The sequence below is a fragment of the Aspergillus lentulus genome, assembly GCF_001445615.1.
Source record: "Aspergillus lentulus DNA, contig: Alt04, strain: IFM 54703, whole genome shotgun sequence".
Classification (NCBI taxonomy): domain Eukaryota; kingdom Fungi; phylum Ascomycota; class Eurotiomycetes; order Eurotiales; family Aspergillaceae; genus Aspergillus; species Aspergillus lentulus.
The window spans coordinates 343,471-366,177 of NW_028322122.1; the positions used below are offsets into that span (position 1 = coordinate 343,471).

The window sequence follows — 22,707 nt, forward strand, 5'->3', positions numbered from 1 at the left end:
TGAGGGCATAAGGAAGTAGATACAGAGTAGTTATTCAATGATGAAGTACCTCTCTACATACTAGATTATTATTTACTACAGGGCTTGATAACTGGGTAGAGAGAAAGGTACTGATCGTAATGAATTAACTCCTGCTGTCGATCCGCGGTTAATCTCTGTTGTCCCTTATCTCCAACTCCAAATAGTAGTCTTCTGTCATATGGTTTCTTACTCAGATATTATTGCGTTGATTCATCTGACAGAATATGTCCTGACTCTTCCTTCTTGATTTCTATTCAAGAGGGCATTCAATTCCCTCTTTGTACTGATTACCGTTGTCATCATTGTCATCAAATTATCATCCATCTATTCCTCTGGTCCGCACAGGTCTCACCCGCCCACTTTCCCGTCCTTTTCCTCTTCCCCCCTTAACTAACGACGATCAATGAGCCCGTGGTCTTCTTTACTTTTGCCCCCCCCAGACTCAGTTGATAACCAATAATTATTGTCAAGTGATATTCTCCCGTTCTCCTTTTGTGTCTTAGTCACACTCTTCTTTCCCTGTTCCTCCAGCCAGTCGGTTACCTTAGAAGAAGTTGATCACTTTAAACCGTAGACCAGGGGCATCTTCCCTTAGTCAACCAACCGCCTTCACCTTCTCTTTCTTCTACTTCCTCCTTTTCCTCCCCCAGTCCAAAACACTACTTCTTTCTCCTGCCCTTGCTAAATTCTCCGAATCTGCTCTTTCTACCGGGGACTTCTGAAAAAGCAAAGGATCTCCTACCGTCCTACGTACACAGCATAGACTAACAACGTCTTCCGTCTCCATTCATCTACCAACGCCCCTCTTTCCGTCCCTCCCAATCAAACTACGTATCGACCTATTCCTCCATCAAGTTCAACCCCCTGACCGTCCTCTGGCGGATACCAGTATCGTTGTTTCAGCAACTCCTCGGCGCTGGAACAGTCCAGTCTTTACGCGCGCTCTCAATCATTTGATCGACCTTAATCTTCTCTCTAAGATCCTGTTTTATGAACACAGTCTTGAGCTCCCCAATCACCTCGTTCATCTCTATCTTTTCTCAATCTTGATTGCGTGTGCTGCAAAGATGAACGCCCATCAGCATCCTCCAACCCTGTCATATCCTTATCCACCTGGCGTTTCGCTGGGCCCAGCAGGTGCGTCAGCCTTTACTATTTTGAGTGTTGCAAAATCCTGGTCCTTTCTCGTCGTCGGTGATCCTTTGCGTTTCTCTGGTGTTTCATATCTGGCGGGGCCTGTTGATGGCTCAAGAGCTCTATCCTTCAATTATTATCTATATCTAAACGTTGCGTCGCTTGCTTTTTTTTTTTGTCTATTATCCTCGCAACGATTTGTCTTACTGACGGTAATCTCTGTGAACTAGACGATCAGCTTTCACCTCGCCTGGCTGTCAACCTAGGCTCCAATAACCCTTTCAGAAACCGCGCCTTGTCTCCTGCCGGTTCTGCTACATCTGGATCGCGACCGCCGCGACCGACCTCTACGAACCCTTTCCTCGACGATACCGATAGCCTCTCTTCTCCTCGGTCGGCTCCGGTGGGAACTCTGTTCTCACCTGTGGAACAGCAGGACATGACCTCCAACACACGGGAGCTCTTCGTACGTTTGTCTTATTCCCTTGGTGGGTTCTCTGGATCTATCTAACCATTCGTGCTCCTTGACCTGCAGGAGAACCTCAGTCTCAACTCTCAGCCCCAGAGCAACGGTCACCGACCAGCTCCACCCCCTCCCGCCAACGGCTTCTCAACAGCACCGTCAAACTCCCGTACACCTGGCCCGCCGAGGGAGCGCTCAGACCGTGGAACAAAGGATCCTTTCGACATATTCGCCGATCCGCCCAATTTGACAAAGACGACGAGTCGCACGGGTCAGAGGCGGGATAGGGAACGTGAAAGACGGCCCCGCCGCAACTCAGAGTCCTCTGTCATGGACCGACCGAAGCCTATGGATTCTGATGAAGAGAAGCGTCGACGAGAGAGGCGGCGACGTGAGCGGGAAGCTCGTCATCGCGATGGAAAACCTCGGTCTAAGAAGACCAACTACCAGCTGGATATTATCGATAAACTGGATGTGACCAGTATTTACGGCACAGGGAGTAAGCTATGCCCACTGAACTCGATTCAGTCTAAAGGAAGGTGAAACTTATACTAATCATCTCTACTAGTGTTCCATCACGATGGACCTTTCGATGCCTGCAACCCTCACCGCAACCGCAAAGGATCGCGCACCGCTCCCATGCAGGCCTTCCCCAAGGACTCTCCCAACATGGCGCTGGGAGGTTCTGGACCTGTCAACAAGAATATTAACCTTGACCAATTTCACGGTACGATGGAGGAAGGGTTCAATGATTACGGCTCGACGGCCGTTGCAAGAAGCGGGGAGGCCGTCAGCTTCGATCCGAAATCACGCATTGAACCCATTCATGGAGCAGAAAGTATGGGCCTTGGTACAAGCACTTTCCTTGAGGGAGCGCCAGCAAGTCGTGCTGCAATGCAGCGTCGCGCGAGCGAGAATGAAAACCAGTTCTCCCAGAATGGAGGCCTTCAGCGGAAGAAGAGTCTTGCTCAAAGACTACGAGGCATCAATAAGCCGCAAGGTGGACGGATGGCCTCTCCCGACGCCTCCTATAATCCTCCACTCAGCTCCAGCCACTCTGGGTCGCTTCGTGCGAACGAGAAGAACCCATTCTTCCAAGATTATGATGACGCTTGGGATAAGAAAGGCGCTCGGATCAACACCGCTGAGGAATCGCGCTCAGGCATTGAAGGTGGCCGTGCACGGTCTTCCAGCAGCCCCAAACAGAGCACCAACCTCGAAAGAAGATTCACCAATGAACGCTCGAATACCGGGGTTGAAGATGGGAAGAGCGGAGGCGGCGGCGGCTTCATCAACAGAATGAAGAGTTTGCGGAAGCCCCGGCCCGAGCGGCGGGTCAGCAATGACTGAGTTGCCTGACCTCGAACGGGCATTCTCGAGAATTTGCCTTGTTCTGTTTTTTTTCTTTTTCTTTTTTTTCCCCCCCCTCCAGGGGCTGTGTCGATCCGAGGAATCCGATCGGGAAGCAACGGGTTGAAGGACGCTTGGACGCGTATGTGCCGGACTCGCCGGGATGTTCTCCATACCGATACTTTTTATAGTATGCGAGCATCGTAAGCTCTTACTTGCCGTGATGCCGATGATATTCGGACATGATTGTACCGCATCGTAGCGGGAACACCGCTTGGCATGTTGACATGCCATAGCATTTATACCTCCGAACATTCTGCTAAGGTTTTCTACCACCAATATGGGGATACGGTCTGTACAAGCTTGTGAACAGTGGTCGGGTGTCCTTCTGCTCAGTAGAAGCCTGCTTGGGGTGCAAAAGGAGTGGCGTTTGTTGGGATTGGGACCGGATATGCGATGCTGCATTGCCCGGACGGGCTCTCTCACCTGTCTGTTTCACACCCTAGCTTTTTCACCTGTATCGCACTATCACGAGGGTCATGTCATTTCACTAGATTCAATCATACATCATACAGCGTCAGCGTACATTGATAGGTACTTTGTGTGTCTGTATTCAAGTCACTACTTTGTTTCCCAAGATCAACATAGTACAGGCGTTTTACTCATTATCACCCAGACGTAAAACTTTGAAAAATTTCTATATCAAATTCTGATACCAAGTATTGGAAATATACACAGGACAAAAAACGCCCACACCGAAACCATTCCATAAACCAAACCCAATCCTGCTGAAAATAAAGCCCATGCGTATCCACATTCAGACGACAAATAGGGCATGTGACTTGCCGAAGAAGCATGAGCAAGCGAAGAGAAGCGAGCATTATGCAATGCGGTGATCGTGACGGAGGAAGAAACTAAATGAAATCGAAGGGAGGAAGAGACATGATCATCATGAGTGTGAGCATAAGCACGAGCAACGATTAGCTATCCCTATGCCTATGCCCGTGTGGCTTGACTCGGGCGGAGAGCGTAGGGGTTTGGAGCGGGGATACCGGCTCGCCGCTTGGACTGGGGCTTGGGTCTGGAGAGTGTGTATCTATTTCGTCGGGGTTAGATCACTGCCTTTAATGTAAAAGGGGAGGAGCCACGAGGTAAAGGACTTACTTGGCGAATGCCCTGGAGAGGGCCTTCTTGCAGCTGATCTTCTGGCTGCCGATGAAGGACTCAACCGTTACAGCGATGGCGCGGTCGATGTCCTGGGCAGAGCAGTACTCGGACAGACGCATCTTGCAGAAAGCTTCGGCGATACGCATAATGGCTTCCAGGTGACGGACCTGGTTGTGGTTAGTACGATAGGTTGAAAGAAGGCATGTTAGAGACTACTTACAGTGATGGGGTAGGCGCCAGTGGCCAGAGACTCGCGTCTCATGTCGGCGAAGAGCCGCGCGACCTTGTCCTGATCGATCTGGTAGAGCTTGGGGTGGCATCTCTCGCGCGCGTACAAGATGTACTTCCGCAGGAGCTCCTGGGGGATCTCGCCCTCCTTCTCTTCTTCCGCCTTGCGCTGCGCTGCCTCTCGCTTGGCAATTTCTTCGGGAGTTGGGGGCAGGCGGTTGCCGTGCTTATCCAGGCGATAACCTTCCTCATCGATCCGGTTGCCCTCCGAGTCGATCAAGTTGCCATCCTGGTCCCTGAGAGGCCGGGTGGGGTTGGCTCGGTGGTGAGACTCGACAACGAAGTTGGCTAGACGCTCATCTTCATTTGGGTCGACCATGTCCCGCACGACGCAAAGAATATCAAAACGTGAAAGAATGGGCTCTGTGAGCTCGACGTTCTGGGAGAACGGAATAGTGCTGTTGTAGCGTCCACCGATAGGGTTGGCGGCCGCCACCACAGCACAACGGGCTTGCAAGGTGGTAACGATACCAGCCTTGGAGATAGAAATGGTCTGCTGTTCCATGGCTTCGTGGATCGAAGTACGGTCCTGATCGTTCATCTTATCGAACTCATCAATCAGACATGTGCCCCGATCTGCAAGCACCAGAGCGCCTCCTTCCAGGGTCCATTCGCTGGTCAAAGGATCGCGACGCACGCTGGCTGTAAGACCGACAGCACTGGCACCTTGGCCGGTCGCAAAGACGGCTCGGTGGGCAGTCTTTTCAACGTACTTCAGCACCTGCGACTTAGCTGTACCGGGGTCACCGAGAAGAAGTACGTTGATGTCTCCACGGATGGCCATCTTGCCTTGTGCCTCCTTGCTCACACCACCGAAAAGCGAGAGGGCAACAGCGGTTTTCACGTCCTGGTGCCCGTAAATGCTAGGCGCGATAGATCGCACGATTTTATCAACAATATCGGGGTCCCTGGACAAGGCACGAATCTCGCGCTCATCTTCTTCGGTTAAGTGAAAACCAGCCAGCTGGTCGTGCGATTTCACGATATGGTTCGCTTCGATGATCGTGGCAAAGACAGGGAAGCCGTTCTTGTTGTTAAGTTGAGCGTCGTAGCTGTTCCGGTAGATACCAGTCACCTCAATTTCATCACCTGGTTTGGCAGAATCGATGAGGTCTGCAAGCAAGACGACTTCACGCTGACGCGGCAATCGTCCCGCGGGCACGGAGCCCGGTGACTCTTGCAATGTCAGCTTTTGGTAGTTCCGGTATACAGTCTTTTCGGTGTTGATGGTAAACGGCCCCTTCGACTGGCAGTTTTGACAATAGGAGATCTTGACCTCCGCGCTCGCCTCCTGCTGAAAAGGTCCCAATGTGATATTGCACTTCTGGCAAATGAACATGACATATTTCAATTGAGGGAATACGCCAGTACGGCGGGTGACAACGCCACTGACACGGACAAGGCAGTTCAGGTGTTGCTGGCGCAGCTGCCGTAAGGTGTAGACGATCGGAAGATCCGAGATGCGGACGTGGATCTCCTTGTGAATATCTTGGTATTGAGGATAGTGGAAGAGTGTGACGTCAAGTGCAACTTGGTCAAAGACCTTGAGAACCTCGGTCGGTTCATTCGCAAGGAAGTAAGAAAGAGCGGCCTTTGTGGAACTCAAGTGAACATAGGAGACCTCAAGTGATGCAGAGTTCACCTCACCAAGTGTTTTGATCTTATGTCCGTAGACTGACTGACCGGCTTGGTCGGTGAACTCTGTGAGGAAAGCCTTGAATTCTCGATAGATCGAGCGCAGAACTTGTGGTTGCAGCACCCAATCAGTGATGTTGGCCGCCTTTACATCAGCTAACTCCTCCAGCGAGAGCTCTTCCATGGCATCGTCGCCCATCTCGATATCCTCGCGGTCCTCATCGTAGTGATGTCTTCGCCGCCGAGGTTGGCGAGTGAGGTCCATATCACCTTCATCATCATCCTGCAAGAAAGCGGCGGGCATGCGGCGGCGACGCTCGAGCTCACGATCTCTTCGGTTCAAGCGAGCTTCCAGCTGCCGACGAGTCGCAATGTCAAGTTCTTCATGGTCTCCATCATCGTCAATGTATTCGCCTTGATAACGGTCGTTTCCAGCATCTCGGTAATCTCTTTCAAAGTTGTCTCCGAACAGGTCGATTCCATCTTCATCCTCTGCCATCTCATCAATATCGTCAATGTCCCCCAGAAGCTCTGCTTCCTCATCTCTTTCGTTGTCGTCATCATCAAAAGGGAGCATGGGTGGAGAGGAGGGAGGAGCTAGGAAAAATCAGCCATCCACAAATTCACTTTTGACTTCTAATGCGATGAAAACTTACGACTCGAGGGAGGAGCAACAGATGACACTTCATCATCAGGCTCTCTGGATCTTTTACGTCGGTTCAACCTCCCCAAGCCACGATTGGCAGCAGATGTGCTGGGTCGAAGTGGTGAACTGCATGAAGGAAACGATTAGACCTCTGAAAAAAAGCCGGGTGCTCTTCATCCAACTAGGGAAATGAGGAGGTTAAAGTGCATACCTCATTTTGTGTAATATTCAGCCTGGCGCTCAAGTATGATTGAAACAGACTGAATTGGCTATGTCCACAGAAGTTGCTGGGATGACAGACACTTCTTACAGTGGTGGGAGAGGAGCAAAGGGAGAAAGAATCCTTGGCGGTGTTGGTGCTGGTGCGCGGTAAACGACGCGTCAAAGCGCGACTCTTACGCGTCAGAATCAATTAAGTCCTACTTAGGTAATTCTCTTGCCTCATTCGGACGTCGCCGCTTTAAGAGCTACCACTCAAGTGGTAGTTGTAAGCCGAATGGTGATACTGATTGCACTTCGTACCACGCTCACATAACCAACAAGACTTGAAGAACCAAATGTGTTCTATCGACCATATCCACGGCTGACAATATTTCGCGTCTTTGCTTCCATGAAGTCAAGGCCATCTGCGAAATCTTGAGCTTCTTTTAAGATTACAAGGAGTAAAGGTTGGTGCAAACAGAACAAACATCTTATATGCACCCGCGTCGCGTCGGATCTTGACCGGGACTTGGTCGCATACTCTTCAGCCTGACACATTGCTTGATATATCTATTGTCCTGTTCAGAGATCGATTAGCCTAACGACAAGAGCATAGCGACAATGAGCACATCTGAACCGGTTGAGCCGTCAGCCGGCACCGACCAGCAGAAGACCTTGCAAGATGTCAGCAAGCGGAGAGAGAGCTTTAGCTCTCAGAACTCGCAAACCGCCAAAGAGTAAGAAGCCTACTTCTGAATTATATGATTGTTTTGATAGAAAGCCGAAGACTATGCCGCTGTTTACTAACACATGATGTCCATAGATTCATCGAATCGCAAATGCGTCTCGAGGCCGATGCCCGCGAGATCCTACCATACGTGAGTCGGTCTCCTCCCCATCGCGACAACAAGCAATCCTCATCTGACGCCGTCTAGTCCTTTGATTCCTGCACACAAGCTCTAGGACCCCTCCGACAGATTCTGTTTGCCTGTCTCACATGTAATCCTCCCTCCGATAAGCCAGATGCATCGCACACTTCCGCAGGCGTCTGCTATTCCTGCTCTATTGCTTGCCACGGCGAACATACCCTCGTCGAGCTATTTAGTAAGAGAAACTTTGTCTGCGACTGTGGGACAACGCGCGTGTCGTCCGGTCTACCCTGTGCGCTTCGGAATGACCCCAAAACCGGTGCAAAGGGCGTTCGGTCTCAGGAGCCAGCGCGGGAGAACAAATACAACCACAATTTTCAGAATAGGTTCTGCGGCTGCGGCGAGGACTACAATGCCTTCGAAGAAAAGGGGACAATGTTTCAGTGTCTTGGGCTGGGTACGGTCGAAACCGGTGGCTGTGGTGAAGATTGGTGGCATCCAGAATGCCTGATCGGTTTACCAAGGGACTGGTATAAGAAAGCAAAAGTTGCGACGGAGGATGTCGAAGCCGCGAAGCAGAATAATGAGCCGGATGAGAATGACGATGAGGATACGCCTCTGCCCCCGGGATTTCCGGCTGAAGATGACTTCGAAACATTCTTGTGTTACAAGTGTGTCGAATCAAATCCGTGGTTGAAGCGATACGCAGGAACTCCAGGGTTCCTTCCAGCAGTCTACAAGGATCGCGGTCTGTCAAAAGGCTCCGAAGAGGAGCGCATAGGCTCAGAGCCTTTGAATGCGTCTTCCGATCAGTTGACCAACACCAAGAAACGCAAGGCCGACGATGATGACACGACAGAGGCAAAGGAGACAGCCGAGCCAGCTGCAAAGCGGACAAAGTCAGAGGGCGATGGCGAACAAATTCCCACAGAATCAAAATCAGAGACTACCCAGCCCGTACCCGCCAAACCCAAGCACGAATCCCTCCCTAGCCCACCCCCTTCCGGGACCTTCTCCCTCTTCCTCAAAGAAGACTTCCGCGAGCACTTCTGCCGCTGCCCAGAATGTTACCCCAACCTAGCCAAGCACCCCCAACTTCGCGAAGAGGAGGAAACATACGAGCCCCCTCTCTCGGAGGATGGTGATGCCAACGGCGGAGGCAGCACCGGAACAGGCAGTATCTATGACCGCGGCGAGGCAGCCCTGAGTAACATCGACCGTGTTCGGGCCATTGAGGGTGCGATGGTGTACAATCACCTCCGTGATAAAGTGAAGGAGTTCCTGAAGCCCTTTGCGGAGTCCGGCACGGCGGTCAGTGCTGAGGATATCAAGGCCTACTTTGAGAAGTTGCGTGGTGATGAGAAGCCGATAAAGGATGCTGCTGCTGGTCAGGCCTCCGCTTCTTCCGGGAACGGTGGCAACGAGAAGGACGAGGGAGGAGATGGTCGGAAAGAACAAAGTGGTATGTTTCGCTTGTGATTGCCTGTTGCATCAGGCCTTGTTGCTGACTCCTAGCAGGTTACTGAAATTACGCGTCTTTTCGGCTCAATCTTGACATCAAATTGTATTTTACGAAACGGAATAATGAACTGTACATAGGAATGGGAATCGGTAATGGCACTAGGCTTTCATTAGGCGTTTATGGAGGGAAGGAATGGACGGAATTTGTACATCAAGGCACCTATTTCATTTGCAATCTAAGTCTAATTACTACCATGCACGGTTCGAACTGTAATTGGAATGAGGCGACTTCTCCTATAGTACAATACAATTCGCCAATGATTGCGCCTGGGACAATGACCAAGTCGGCGCAAACGCAACGATATCTTAGCTGCAAAATCAGAAAGCCCATAGACGCCAATCCATGCATTAAATGGTCTATGAGAAGGATCCTAAACGCCAGTCACATGCTTGAGCTCGAATACTGGAAGAGAAAATAGATGCAAATCACTCCTTGAGCCGCTTTGCAGCCCTGCCCATGAGACTATCGTCTGGCAGCCCGCTCCGCTTGGTGCCGGGTAAACTGCCAGAGCGGATATCGTTGTCATCTTGAGTCACTCTGCGGTGGGGATATTTGCCCTCGTAGCCGGCGAAACAATTAGCCGTGACTGGCGTACCTGTGGTGAAATACGGATGCTCCAACGCTTCCCGGGCTGATATCCTCTTGGTAGGGTCGTATTCGAGCAGCCGCGATAGTAAGTCGAAGCCTTCGGCACCCGGCGTGCCTGCAGTAGACGCTGGGGAATACCCATTATTCTTCAGACAGCTTTGGTACCATCCTTCCAGGTTGCACTGTCTGTTGAGGTAACCTCTGGACATCGCTAGCGACTGAAGTTGGGAGAATTCGGGCATCGATACGAGGCCGGGCCATGTTTCCTTCCTGGGCAAGCCCATGATGTCGATAATCTTCATCATCTGGTTACGCTGGAATGGTACTGTCTTTTTGCTGTCCATCTTAGCTTCTTCTCCTTTGAAGATGGGTCGGAGAGAGAGCAGTTCCGCGAATATGCATCCAACTGCCCAAAGATCCACGGCCGGCGTGTAGTGCCGGCTGCCCATTAATAGCTCGGGAGCACGATACCAGATCGTGACGACAACCTTGTCTCCGGAATAAAGAGAGTTCAGCGGTTTGTAAAATAGACGGGCAAGGCCCAGGTCTCCAATGCGGACCGCACCGCTCGAAGTCACTAGAATGTTTGCCGGCTTCAAATCTCGATGCAAAACCCAATTCGTATGAAGGTACAGGAGGCCATTCAGGAGCTGAAAAAGTATCGACTTGATCATCGGTGCCGGAATAGCATGTCTCTGCGGCTGAGTGTGGTGATGGATGATCTGAAGCAGATCATGCTCGGTGTACTCGAATACCATGAAGATACACTTGTCTTCCAAGATGATCTCTGCCAATTGCACTACGTTGGGGTGGTCTAATTCAGAGCACAAAGCCATCTCTCGGATTGCCGACTGCGAGAGACCTGTATACTGGATGATTTCACCCTCTTTGTCGGGTTTGAATCTTATTTGGTCAGCCGATATAGGAGAAACTAAGGGAAATGAATTGACTCACTTCTTGATCGCATATTCGCCTTTCCGGCCATCCTTTCCGATGGCTTTGTAGACGCGACCATATGTACCACTGCTGATGAAGCCAACGATGTGATACTTGTCACGGACCCGTACTTTGCTGGTATACCCAGTTCCCGAAGGTCTCTTCGAGTCTAGACTTTCTTTAAACAAGGAGTCAGCATCTTGAAGAGATCTGGATGTTTAGAGTATATATGCTTGAAACTCCAGTTGATTCCTTTGGTAAAGCAAAGAACAGGGGTATATAAAAGGAGGCAAATGGGCCAAATGGCGGAAAGTCTCGGCGCAGATTGATAAACTCATTGGAAAAGGCACTGCAGCAATAATGACAGGCAGAACACTGGGGCCAACATAAGGGATATTACCACGTGGATAGAACCCGCCGATGGAGTTAAAGAATGGGAAGTTTCTTCCAAACATGATGGGCAAGATACAAAGAAGCCGCAGTGGAGCTCCACAGCTCGAAGGCCTTTTTATCTTTTCATCTGCAACAAAGCTTAAATCTCTCCCAGAAGACAGCAGCACATGGAGGATTCCGAAAAGGGTAAGAATGAAGTAGGAGACGGAAAAGATGAACACTTAAGAGAGCCGAGTGGCAAGGAAAAGAAGAAATGGATGTAAAATAGGTGACAATATGATATTAACCGGTATTACCATCAACAGCGGCCTGTAAATTCCGTTTTAAAGACAGATTTTGGCTGACGCTGGCTGCAGCGGACCGAGAGGATGCAGTTAATGGGCCGGATGATGAAGCCTGGTTTGTCAGACTCATGGATGGAGAGATTGGTGTGGAATAGCAAAAGGGCCCGAAAGGTGGAGGTCCGGAGTATCTCTCGGTAACCGTTCAACTGGGGTGGATATAGTAGTGTACTAGGATCTCCTCATCGAAATCCACGGTCGGAGTGGTGGCATGGACAGTGCACTCTTAGGATTCTTGACAGCCTGTCTCCACAACTACTAGAAATGATTGCATGCAGAAACGATGATGAGGCCGGGTTTGGAAAGACAAATAGCAATGGCAGTTGAGTATGTTGACGATGCATTGAGTGATCGGTCTGGGTCTCTTTCTCGACTCTCCCTGAATTCCCCCTCTTTTGTTAGTCAGCAGGCACATATTGCTTTTTCCACACAAGTCACTCTCGCTTCATGAGAGATACAGTTAGGATGATGAATGTTACTTTCTTTATGACTATTGCTGAATCTGAATTGTCTTGCATAAATTCCATGGTAGTGTCTTTGGCCACTTTTCTTTGCTAAGATGTGTCGTCGACGGCCAAATTGCGGGCTCCCGTGTTATACTCCAGCATCTGCGGAGTCATACTTTGAAGGCGCTGCTAGTCTCGGGACATAGTATTTTCATCGACTTCATAGGCTGACAGTACGACTTCTCTCCTTGTAGATAGTAGACATCTTGCTAGAACTGTCACGTTTGGCTAGACAGTGTCCATGGCCTGCATCAGCACGGAGTTTCCTTATCCCGGCAGCAGTCAAAGCTCCCACGGCCCCTTTCAACGTCATCTGCGACCAACCAATACCTACTACGAGTAGTAGGGTCAGCATACTTTCACCTTCGATCTCAACAATACAATGGTTCCATATTGTTTTAACTAAATTCCTACCTCGTGGCTTCTTTTACCTCGATCTAGCTACATGATTCAGATCAATATCCACTCCGACAGGCCAACAGACCAGTAGCATCATGAGTCCCACTGGACCGACCCGATCCAGGGTCACAGCGTGCCTGGTCTATCTCGTTTACGTTGTCACACTAGGGCCGCTTCAATTTGGTTATCATCTGGTTTGTGCAAAGCGTTCTTGGATTGCTTGAGTCCTGGCCGTTACTGACAGTGGACTGAAACAGGCCGAGCTTAATGCCCCCCAAGCTGTTATTACCTGCGAGCGAAAGAGCATACATTCTACCGCTTCGGCATTGTTCAGAACTCTGCCTCAATGTATCCCAATGAACCCTTCCCAATTTGGCCTGGTGTCTTCCATATACACCCTTGGTGGGTTGCTAGGTGCCCTGCTGGCAGGGCCCGTTTCCACTAAACATGGGCGACTATTCGCCTTGCGAGCTACAACGATTTTCTTCATTCTGGGCCCGGTAACCGAAACGTTTGCACCAAGTATACCGATCTTGAGTGTCGGTAGGTTGCTGAGTGGTGTTGGTGCGGGTGCTGCTATTGTTGTTGGTCCAATTTATATATCCGAAATTGCCCCGCCCAACGCGAAAGGGTTTTTCGGCGCCTTTACGCAGATTATGACCAATGTAGGTATTCTATTTACTCAGACGCTCGGCTATTTTCTCAGCAAAGGAGATCAATGGAGGGCCATACTTGCCGTGGCTGGGTTACTCGGGGTTTCGGAACTCCTTGGTCTATTCTTCGTACCGGAAAGCCCCACTTGGCTAGCTGAGCATCAACAGGCGAACCTGGCCAGACATGTGCTGCAGAGGATACGTGGGAATGGTGCAGATATCGAAGAGGAGATTGAAGGATGGAAGAGCTCTGAGAGGCCCACAGGACCGGAGGAGGAGGAGTCACTGCTCACCCCTCCTTCTGGCAACTTGCCGCCTAAGCAACCTCCAGTTACAATCCTGCAAGCTGTGACAGATCCATACTACCGTCCGGCCATCGTTGCTGTCATCGGAGTCATGGTGGCTCAACAGTTCACCGGCATTAACAGTATCATCATGTATAGTGTCTCGCTTCTACAAAGTCTCCTTCCCACGGGAGCGGCTTTATTGACCGTGATGATCTCCGCCCTCAATTTGGTCATTACTCTTGCGTGCTCACCTTTGCCTGATAAGATTGGCCGAAAGACCTGCCTGCTTCTGAGCATCTCCGGCATGGGGTGCAACTCTGTCTTGCTGGCGCTCGGAATCTTTTTCAATCAGAAAATCTTGTCCGCGATAGCAGCTTTGTTATTTGTGGCCAGCTTCGCTGTTGGATTAGGTCCGGTACCTTTTATCTTGGCCTCTGAACTAGTCGGCCCCGAGGCTGTGGGTGCGACGCAGAGCTGGGCGCTGGCGGCCAACTGGACCGCCACGTTCATCGTGGCTCAGTTCTTCCCCGTGCTCAACGACGCATTGGGGGGCCGTGGTAAGATCTACTGGATCTTTGCGGTACTGGCTTGCCTTCTTGGAGGCTTCATCTACGGATGGGTGCCTGAAACCAAGGGCAAGGCCAATGCCGATGAGGTCTGGGGAAGAGAAGACTCGAGACGGAGAGATTAATGCCATTCTGTTTCATCTATCTGGTCGTTACCTCTGAGTACTCTTTTACTTTAGCAAGGTATCGAAGACTTACATCCGTATACCATTTCATTGTTATGCACCGGTTCGGAACGGACCGAGACAATGTCTAGGCTGAATTTACTTGCGTCATATTGGGAGATCGTCCGCAGTTAGTTCTACTACCTATGATTGATGCTCTTGCTTACGAAGTAGCACTGTTAGAAGCCATTCAGCTACTTTGGGTTTGGCGGCAGTAACCCCGCCTTATTGCGTCTCAAACTGTGCTGAGTTCCCTAGTTGACTTGGGATGGCTGCAAAACGTGTGGTATCGAACAAGATCAGAAGATATACTATTTACTGCATAGTAAAGTCAAGATGTGGTGCGTAGTATCATACTGACAGGAACAACTCCATCGAGCCAGAGAGACTGTATGGTACCTACACCCCCACTGATCCGTCACTGATCCATGAGGGGAAAAGTGGGAGTCGGTCTTATGGAAGAAAAAGGTTGACTAGTCATGCAAAAAGACGTCAAGCGACTTGAGTATGTTGCACTGGTGCACACTAGCATGTACATGAGGAGCTCCAAAGGTTTGCCTCTTTAAACATGAGATATGGTAGTGAAGTAGGCAGCCATATTCCAGAAAAGCCTCAATTCCTCATTGCTCGACAGCAACGGTCGTAGTGGGGTCCGGACTTTTGATTGCCCAGTGCTTGTTGCGCCGTCGGTGGATCAATGTTTGATCTTCCCACAGCTTTTCTTTCTGTCACTTTCTATCATTTGCCTGTTTATGTCTGACCTTGACGTCTTATAGCGTAACCAAGGGTCTTCCGGCAGGCTCGATGTATGCATGTATAATTTTAACTTCACAACCTGCCAATAAATGATGATCAGTTGGATTCGCACGGCAAATGATGGCAATTGTGAATCCTTTCTCCTTGACGCTCAATTTCATAATTCTGCATATTATCCTGTAGAGAGGTCCTCTCCTCATTCTGCGTCTCTGAGAGACGGTCAGCTAAAGAAGGCTCAAGCCCCCACCAAGAAAACAAAAATATAGTACTATTCGTACTAACAGTCTTGGTACTTATTGTTGTTCTCTCTCTTGATTTGAGGTAGTGTATCTATCCCCTATTCACGCCCCCATCAACTTTCTTCTGTCTTTTTCTTCACGTATTCATCTTGACTCTCTTAGATCAAGTTGTCGAGAAATTCAATTGCATTGCCGTTAGAATTTCCATTCTTATTCTTCCTTCGCAATCTATTGTGGACTTTGTGGTGGCTCCCGTTTCTTGGTGTGAACGGAACTCTGATCGACCCGACCAGATCTTAGATCAACCCGGATTCAACCACACCGCGACATCCTCCGGTCGGTGGACGGTCCTGGAACCACCCATTTGCGATTAATTATATCGTCATTCTTTCTCTACGATCTGTACCTGTTATCATTGCAACAACTTACTAGACATCATCTCTTCTCAGACATTAGAATATTCTTGGGGCTGACGCGACGTGTCCTCCGGCTGCCGTCTTAAGCAGCTCCCCCGCAATTTCCGCCATCCACCATGGTGCGGTTACCATTGCCTCAACGTCTCAGCTCTCATCTCAGCGCGAAGAGCAATGCTTCGACTCCCGGTCAGAGCAGAAGCACAAGTCCGATGAGAACAACAGAGACGAGGCCGCCGGTGGTTCTCAAGGTTTCTGCAATTAGGGTGAGCGACCTCTTCTCCAACCCGGAATTTCCGCTGAGCTCCGTGGAATGCCCCTTTCGGAGGCTAACATCTCAATTTGAACAACATCAGGGCAGAAATCTTGCAGCTAAAGACAGAGGTGGAACCAGTGATCCGGTGAGTTCTTGTCAGTGGATACCAAACTGAGGACAGGGCTGATCAGATTGCGTATTTAGTATCTAGTTGTTACACTTGGAGACTCAAGACAATCGACCCCAACAATACCAAAGACGTTGAATCCGGAATGGAACGTGACTTTTGAGATGCCGGTGGTTGGTGTACCGTTGCTGGAGTGTATCTGCTGGGATCATGACAGATTCGGGAAAGATTACTTGGGCGAGTTTGACATCCCCCTCGAGGACATCTTCGCCGATGGCGAAATCAATCAGCCGGTGAGTAAGGAGGATATATTGGCTTAGACCATAGCCACCAGCTGATCGTCTGTCAAGCCCAAATGGTATACTCTCAAGTCGAAGCGGAAGCCGACCAAGAAGAAGGACAGCAACGTGTCTGGAGAGATCCTCCTTCAGTTTGCGCTGATCGACCCCTCGAACGTATCGGCACTCCCGACTGAGATCTACCAAAGGTTCAGGAGCTTGGTGTGCGCTGGTGAGGAAGATGAGGACCTTCCGCAAGTCCCGACAAACGAATCGGACGAAGCCGACAGGGACGAGGAGACCTCAGATGAGACCGACGACCTGTCGAAACCAGAGATTGTGGAAAAGAGGAGGAAACGACTCCGGCTTGCTCGCTTGAAACGGAAGTCACTAGCAGCTCGGGCGTATCAATTTTCTGGGGCCGGCAACGGAGTCCAGGGTATCGTGTTCATGGAGATTGTGCAGGTAACAGATCTTCCGCCGGAACGGAACGGTATGTCGCTCGACCTCCATGGTTTAAGGCGGTTGCTGATTTAGACAAGTGACACGTACTTCCTTTGACATGGATCCATTTGTCGTGACCTCGCTTGGACGGAAGACTCTCAGAACTCCCGTCGTTCGTCACAACCTGAACCCGGTCTACAACGAGAAGATGGTCTTCCAGGTCATGAAACATGAACAGTCCTACACGATGAGCTTTACTGTCATGGATCGAGATAAGTTTTCCGGCAATGACTTTGTTGCATCGGCTGGGTTTCCTCTACAGACCTTGATCCAGGCTGCTCCTGAGGCAGATCCGGAAACGGGGCTCTATCGGCTCCGGGATCCATCACTTAGCCCAACAGGTTCTGATACAAGCTCTGTCGGTAAATCAGGAGCCAAGTCTGGTGTCAGTCCTTCACCGTCAACTCACAGTCTTTCGAAAATGTCACGGCCCGGTTTAATTAGGTCGAGAAGCTCTGCTGCCTCACTGTCTACCCAGTCTCAACCAGAGCAGCCAGCTCCCTCTCCACCCACCAGCGTCCCGGAGGAAAGAGAAAGCAGCAGCAATATTTCTAGTGCTCCAACTGCTACTGGAACAGAAGTGGGTCAGATGGATTCGCACGACTTCCAAGTGTACAAGATCCCTTTGACACTAAAGAACAAGGAACGGTGGGAGGACAAGCACTCTCCAGAGATTATCGTGAAAGCGAAATATATGCCCTACCGTGCGCTCCGTCAGCAATTCTGGAGACTCATGCTCAAACAATATGACGCTGACGACAGTGGTCGAATCGACAAGGTCGAGTTGACAACGATGCTTGACACTCTTGGCTCGACCCTGAAAGAGTCTACGATTGACGCTTTCTTCCAACGGTTCAGTTCCGGAAACGAGCCCGTCGAGACTGTGGATTTGAGCTTCGACCAAGTTGTGATGTGTCTGGAGGATACACTGCAGGCGCTGCAAAAGGTCCCTATGGCCAATGCCAACATGCAATCTCTAACCCCATCCTCAAATGGCAGCCAAAGAAGCGAAGAACAATCTGACGGCGACGAGTACCCTGTAGAGACGAGCACAACACTGCCCGCCAATACTGATCCTGGCACAACATCCGTACCGACGTTAGGCCAGGAAGAGCAACAATCCACGAGCGAGGAAGATCTCCATCCCGATGATCTTGGTGATGAGAGGGGTGAAGAGCACGTTATTGAGATTCGGGAGTGTCCTCTCTGCCACCAACCGCGGCTCGCGAAGCGCTCCGATGCGGACATTATCACCCACATTGCTACATGCGCAAGTCAAGACTGGCGGCAAGTTGACAACCTTGTGATGGGTGGCTTTGTCACTTCCAGCCAGGCGCAACGCAAGTGGTACTCCAAAGTCATCACAAAGATATCTTACGGTGGCTACAAGCTAGGCGCAAATTCCGCCAATATCCTTGTTCAAGATCGAATTACAGGGCAGATCAACGAGGAGCGAATGAGCGTTTACGTGCGCCTGGGTATTCGGCTCCTTTACAGAGGCCTCAAGAGCAGGGAAATGGAGAAGAAGCGAAGTAAGTCACTGTCAAACGAAAAACACCCCGGAGAATTGAAGGCTGACCAAGCTACAGTTCGTAAAATCCTCAAGTCGCTGAGCATCAAACAAGGCAAGAAATATGATGATCCAGCTTCCGCAGCTCAGATCCGGGACTTTATCAACTTCCATCAGCTTGACCTGTCGGAGGTTCTGCTACCCCTTGACCAATTCAAGACATTCAATGAGTTCTTTTACCGACAATTGAAGCCTGGCGCCCGCCCTTGTTCAGCTCCAAATGAGCCGAGGATCATCGTGTCGCCTGCTGACTGCCGATCGGTTGTTTTTGACCGCATCGACGAGGCGACCAGTATCTGGGTCAAGGGCAGGGAGTTCTCCGTCGAGAGACTTCTCGGGAATGCGTACCCGGAGGATGCTCCGCGCTATAAGAATGGAGCCTTGGGAATCTTCCGCCTGGCTCCTCAGGACTACCACCGCTTCCATATTCCCGTTGACGGTGTTATGGGTGCCCCCAAGACCATAGAAGGCGAGTACTACACAGTGAACCCGATGGCGATCCGTTCTGCACTGGATGTGTACGGTGAAAATGTAAGAATTCTTGTACCGATTGACTCGATCGCCCACGGCCGGGTCATGGTGGTCTGTGTGGGGGCCATGATGGTCGGAAGCACGGTGATCACTCGGAAGGCAGGCGAGAAGGTCACCCGTGGCGAAGAGCTTGGATACTTCAAGTTTGGCGGAAGTACTGTGCTGCTCCTCTTCGAGGAAGGCGTGATGAAGTTTGATAGAGACCTAGTCGATAACTCTCGGGGTGCCTTGGAGACTTTGGTGAGCACAATCCCCTTGCTGATTCCTGATTTCTATTTTGTCGACTCTTGCTGATCTTGAGATTCGCCGTATTCAGATCCGAGTGGGAATGTCTATTGGCCACAGCCCTGAAATCCCTCAGTTCGAGCCCGACATGCCCAAGCCAACCGAAGAGGTCAGCCTTGAGGAGAAGCAGGACGCTAAACGTAGAATAGAGGGCAGCCTGGCTCCTCCGACGCATGCTTTCGCATTGCAATGATCACTTCGCTTCTCCTTCAAATTTTTTTTACTTGAGAGCGATTGCAGTATTATCCTTAAAGAGGCCTGGGGCCTATCATCTCTGCATTCACTAGCATTTGAAGTTCTCTGTCCGGCAGAGTTTGTACATGTTGAATAGTGTTGCAATGGACATAATAGACGCAGCCAAGGGATGTCTCAGACGGAGTGTCAATTAGTCCCGGGACGTACATAGATAACTCATACCTTCTAAACCTATTCCCTAAAGTATTGTTAACTTGAAATTGTCAATAATTGCCATGCTTTGAAGAAGTGTTCAACTGCCAGCAAGTGTCGCTCCCAAAACAGCTTAGCGCTGTCCTCCACGCGCCACGACCAAAACAACCGCGTGCTGCAGCGACTTGCAAGAGCAAAACCCCGTCACCCCGACGCCGATGTTGATGCTCCAGCTGCGCAAGCACGCATTTGCACCTTTCGCCAGACAATCAATGAAGTCGGTCTAGTCTGCTCGACAGTCGCCGTCAATCGCGAACGTACGGCAAGGGCCCGATAGGATTGCGACCGACGCATACCAACAAACCCAGAAACACCGCCCGCTCGACCTGGTGACCTGCGACCGTGCAATCGCGCCGGATCCTAATCGATTCGGCAATCTGACCTACTGCCGCTATTACTCGGATACCGTATTGAATTGAATTGAACCCGTCGTCATCTCCTGCGCAGCGGCCGTTCGGAAGGTTGGCGGAGGTCAAACAAACAACACATCGAAGTGGATTACGCGCGCGGGGTGGGAGTCGTATTCGAATCTCATCGACTTTGGTGCATCAGGCGCTGGGGCAGTGTCTCACACTACGGAAGAGACAGGATCTAATCCGTTCACTTGCATACTCACATAACAATACACGATCCCGGCCCTGACATGACCGTCACGGTTCTCGCCGCCCCAAAGACGAAGATTAAAACCACGACCAGAATCGGAGAGCGCGAACCGCTACGGGAGATTGATATGGCTGCGTCCCAGGCGCATCCGCGTTCGGCGTCTGGCGGCGCGAGCGGGAGTGGCAGGGGGAGGGGCGGACGATCGAGCGCGCGATTGAATAAGGGACAGGAAAAGGGGGAGGAGGAGGTTAATGTGAATGGCGGGTGGGGGAAGAGGAAGGCTGGTGAGTGGTTTCAATTTGTGCGGGTTGGGCTGGCTGGGGGTGCCTAGGAGTTGGTAGATGGTGAATGAGGGGTTACGGGTGTTTTTGCTAACGTTTTCTTTTTTGTTCCGCTGTTAGTGGCGTATGATGAAGATATTGAGGGATTTCAGTTTACGCGACTGCCCAGCAAGAAACCGAGGTCGTCGGTTGATGCTGCACCAGAGAACTTGAACCCCATCCCTGAGGTACCACCACAGCAATCGCCTCGGCGAGGGCGACCGCCGAAAAAGAAGAAGACAGAAACGGCGCCGGAAGAAAGCGCGGAGCACACGGAGAAGAGTGCGGAAGTGTCAGGCAAGAGGCAGACGCGACGCAGGAGATCCGCGGTTACAGAGCCAGAACCCCAACCCCAGAGTGTTACACGTTCATCGACGCGGAAGCGCGAGGAGACTGAATCTGTGCCCAAGGAGAAAAAGCGACGAAAAGGGAGACCGAGCAAGACGGAAGGCGAGGCGAGAAACGGCTTTGTGTCGCCTGAACCACAGCAGTCGGGAACTGCGAAGATTGCGTTGCCTCTAGCCGATACGCCTGTGATCCAGCGGAACAAGGAGATGCGAAAAGAGGCCAAATCGGAGAAAGGAGGGAAGGGGAGGCGAAGTAGTCTGGGGATGAGAGGAAGGAGGGCCAGTTCACTGATTGACTCCGGGGCATCTAACGGTAGGACTATTCTTCTTGGATTTGCGATGGGAGAGTGCCGTACTGACTACCTTTTAGCGTTACCTCATAAAGAGGTCGACACGGCTGATTTCTACAAGCATATTGCAGACGGGCTCCCAGAGCCGCGGAGGATGAGGCAACTTTTGACTTGGTGCGCAACACGAGCTATAGGAGATAAACCTACAGGAGCGCAGCCGGAAGATGCCAGTGCTCGTCTAGCTGGTATTTATTTCAGGTTCCTTTTCACGAAGGTCAGGCTAACGTGCTGTAGCTCGAGTAATACAAGAAGAACTGCTCAAAGACTTTTCAACGAATTCCGAGCTCTCGAATTGGTTTGGGCGGGAGGATGTGAATCCGCCTGCTGTTGTGGTGAAGAAACCGAACCCGAAAAACATCCAAAACGCGGACAAGATCAGAGAGCTTGAGGAGCAAATACAAAGGTATGTTGCTAGACATGGTTTCAAGAGACAGATAAATGACACTCGAGAAACAGGTTGCAAAGGGAAAGGCATTCCCTGAATGAACTTTTACGACCTCCATCTATTCCACGACTGAAGCCCGAATCAAAGCAACCGCCAGATACATCTCAGGATCAAGGCTCATTACAAGCCGAATCGGCCGACCAACCGACTCGATCACTATTGTCTTTGCAGCCAGAGTCGATAGATACCTCGTTATTAGAGCCTTCGCAGCAGGAGATCTATGCCATGTTGCATCCTGATACAGCAAAGGCACGACGAAAATCGCAATCGCAAGAGCCATTGGCCACTACGCAATCGGGCCATCTACCTCCAATGCCACCATCTGTCGTATCTGCCCGTCTATCCCGAGTGGCATCAGGCTTAGCACCAACTCTGGACTCGTTCGCAGCCGGCGTGCACGACATCGAGCTATATCGCGCGATGTCGGACGCAGTCTCGACACAGGTACTACGCATCTGTGCGGAACGACTGGAAGAGCGTGATGCCAGGAACGCGATGAGGCGACTTGCAATTGAGGGAGGCGAAGCCGAAGGCGGACGTGTTAGTCTCCGACACGGAAGACCAAGGGAGGATCTGGGAGTTATTCTCGGGGCTCTCAGCCGTGTGGAGCGACGGTGATCAGTTGTTGTCCGTCAAAACACTCATTGAGTATCGTACAGGAGGATCTCCTGACCGATAATTTTCCATTTCCATGTCTATGTATAGTCGAGCGGCCACGAGCAGAGGAGTCACTTTTTATTTCTTGGTTGGTTGGGATGCAAGCAATGGAGTTGAGGTGTTATGATTTGATTGATTGCGGATGGTGGACACGATGCTGTATAGTCCTGCGACTACAAGAACAAATACAACATAGTGCGCTTAGCGCAGATGACTCGGTACATGAGCATGACCTTTGACTACTTCAATTATAAATAGTTGTTCTAGTAGGGCACCAGCACTCCTGCGTTATCGCCACAGGATTGGAATATATACATGCAGCATAATCTACTTGATACTACAGAGTATATCGCAGATGTAGTGATTCACTATGTCTCCTCCATGCAGGCAGTGTTTATTCCTTTAGGGTATTGAGGATACTAGCATTTGCGAAGCCACAATATTAATAAC

At 50.7% G+C, this 22,707-nt stretch overlaps 7 protein-coding genes across 7 annotated transcripts; 5 read left to right on the plus strand and 2 right to left on the minus strand.

The window, feature by feature from the left end:
- Window positions 1–1,088: 1,088 nt before the first annotated feature.
- ALT_1403 (Pal1 family protein) lies at window positions 1,089–2,968 on the plus strand (the record flags this gene model as incomplete). Its single annotated transcript, XM_033563739.2, has 4 exons — window positions 1,089–1,158; window positions 1,386–1,621; window positions 1,691–2,117; window positions 2,187–2,968. 4 exons carry the CDS (start codon window positions 1,089–1,091, stop codon window positions 2,966–2,968), a joined length of 1,515 nt encoding a protein of 504 aa, XP_033419630.2.
- A 996-nt stretch (window positions 2,969–3,964) lies between these two features.
- Window positions 3,965–6,920, minus strand: ALT_1404 (MCM DNA helicase complex subunit MCM2; the record flags this gene model as incomplete). Its single annotated transcript, XM_033563738.2, has 5 exons — window positions 3,965–4,064; window positions 4,133–4,302; window positions 4,356–6,655; window positions 6,715–6,830; window positions 6,916–6,920. The coding sequence occupies 5 exons, from the start codon at window positions 6,918–6,920 to the stop codon at window positions 3,965–3,967; spliced, it is 2,691 nt and encodes an 896-aa protein (XP_033419629.1).
- A 606-nt stretch (window positions 6,921–7,526) lies between these two features.
- ALT_1405 (putative metaphase-anaphase transition protein (Mlo2)) lies at window positions 7,527–9,300 on the plus strand (the record flags this gene model as incomplete). The annotated part of the gene is made up of 4 exons (XM_033563737.2): window positions 7,527–7,642; window positions 7,729–7,783; window positions 7,841–9,236; window positions 9,293–9,300. 4 exons carry the CDS (start codon window positions 7,527–7,529, stop codon window positions 9,298–9,300), a joined length of 1,575 nt encoding a protein of 524 aa, XP_033419628.2.
- A 421-nt stretch (window positions 9,301–9,721) lies between these two features.
- On the minus strand, window positions 9,722–11,275 carry ssn3 (cyclin-dependent serine/threonine protein kinase SSN3; the record flags this gene model as incomplete). The annotated part of the gene is made up of 3 exons (XM_033563736.2): window positions 9,722–10,787; window positions 10,839–10,998; window positions 11,221–11,275. 3 exons carry the CDS (start codon window positions 11,273–11,275, stop codon window positions 9,722–9,724), a joined length of 1,281 nt encoding a protein of 426 aa, XP_033419627.1.
- A 1,540-nt stretch (window positions 11,276–12,815) lies between these two features.
- Window positions 12,816–14,090, plus strand: ALT_1407 (putative MFS glucose transporter; the record flags this gene model as incomplete). Its single annotated transcript, XM_033563735.2, has 1 exon — window positions 12,816–14,090. One exon carries the CDS (start codon window positions 12,816–12,818, stop codon window positions 14,088–14,090), a length of 1,275 nt encoding a protein of 424 aa, XP_033419626.2.
- A 1,566-nt stretch (window positions 14,091–15,656) lies between these two features.
- Window positions 15,657–19,281, plus strand: ALT_1408 (putative phosphatidylserine decarboxylase Psd2; the record flags this gene model as incomplete). Its single annotated transcript, XM_089599156.1, has 6 exons — window positions 15,657–15,938; window positions 15,998–16,213; window positions 16,271–16,691; window positions 16,741–18,234; window positions 18,292–19,043; window positions 19,120–19,281. 6 exons carry the CDS (start codon window positions 15,657–15,659, stop codon window positions 19,279–19,281), a joined length of 3,327 nt encoding a protein of 1,108 aa, XP_089456302.1.
- Window positions 19,282–20,178: 897 nt separating this feature from the next.
- Window positions 20,179–22,218, plus strand: ALT_1409 (Mis12-Mtw1 family protein; the record flags this gene model as incomplete). Its single annotated transcript, XM_033563733.1, has 5 exons — window positions 20,179–20,422; window positions 20,540–21,118; window positions 21,176–21,340; window positions 21,390–21,558; window positions 21,612–22,218. 5 exons carry the CDS (start codon window positions 20,179–20,181, stop codon window positions 22,216–22,218), a joined length of 1,764 nt encoding a protein of 587 aa, XP_033419624.1.
- Window positions 22,219–22,707: the final 489 nt, after the last annotated feature.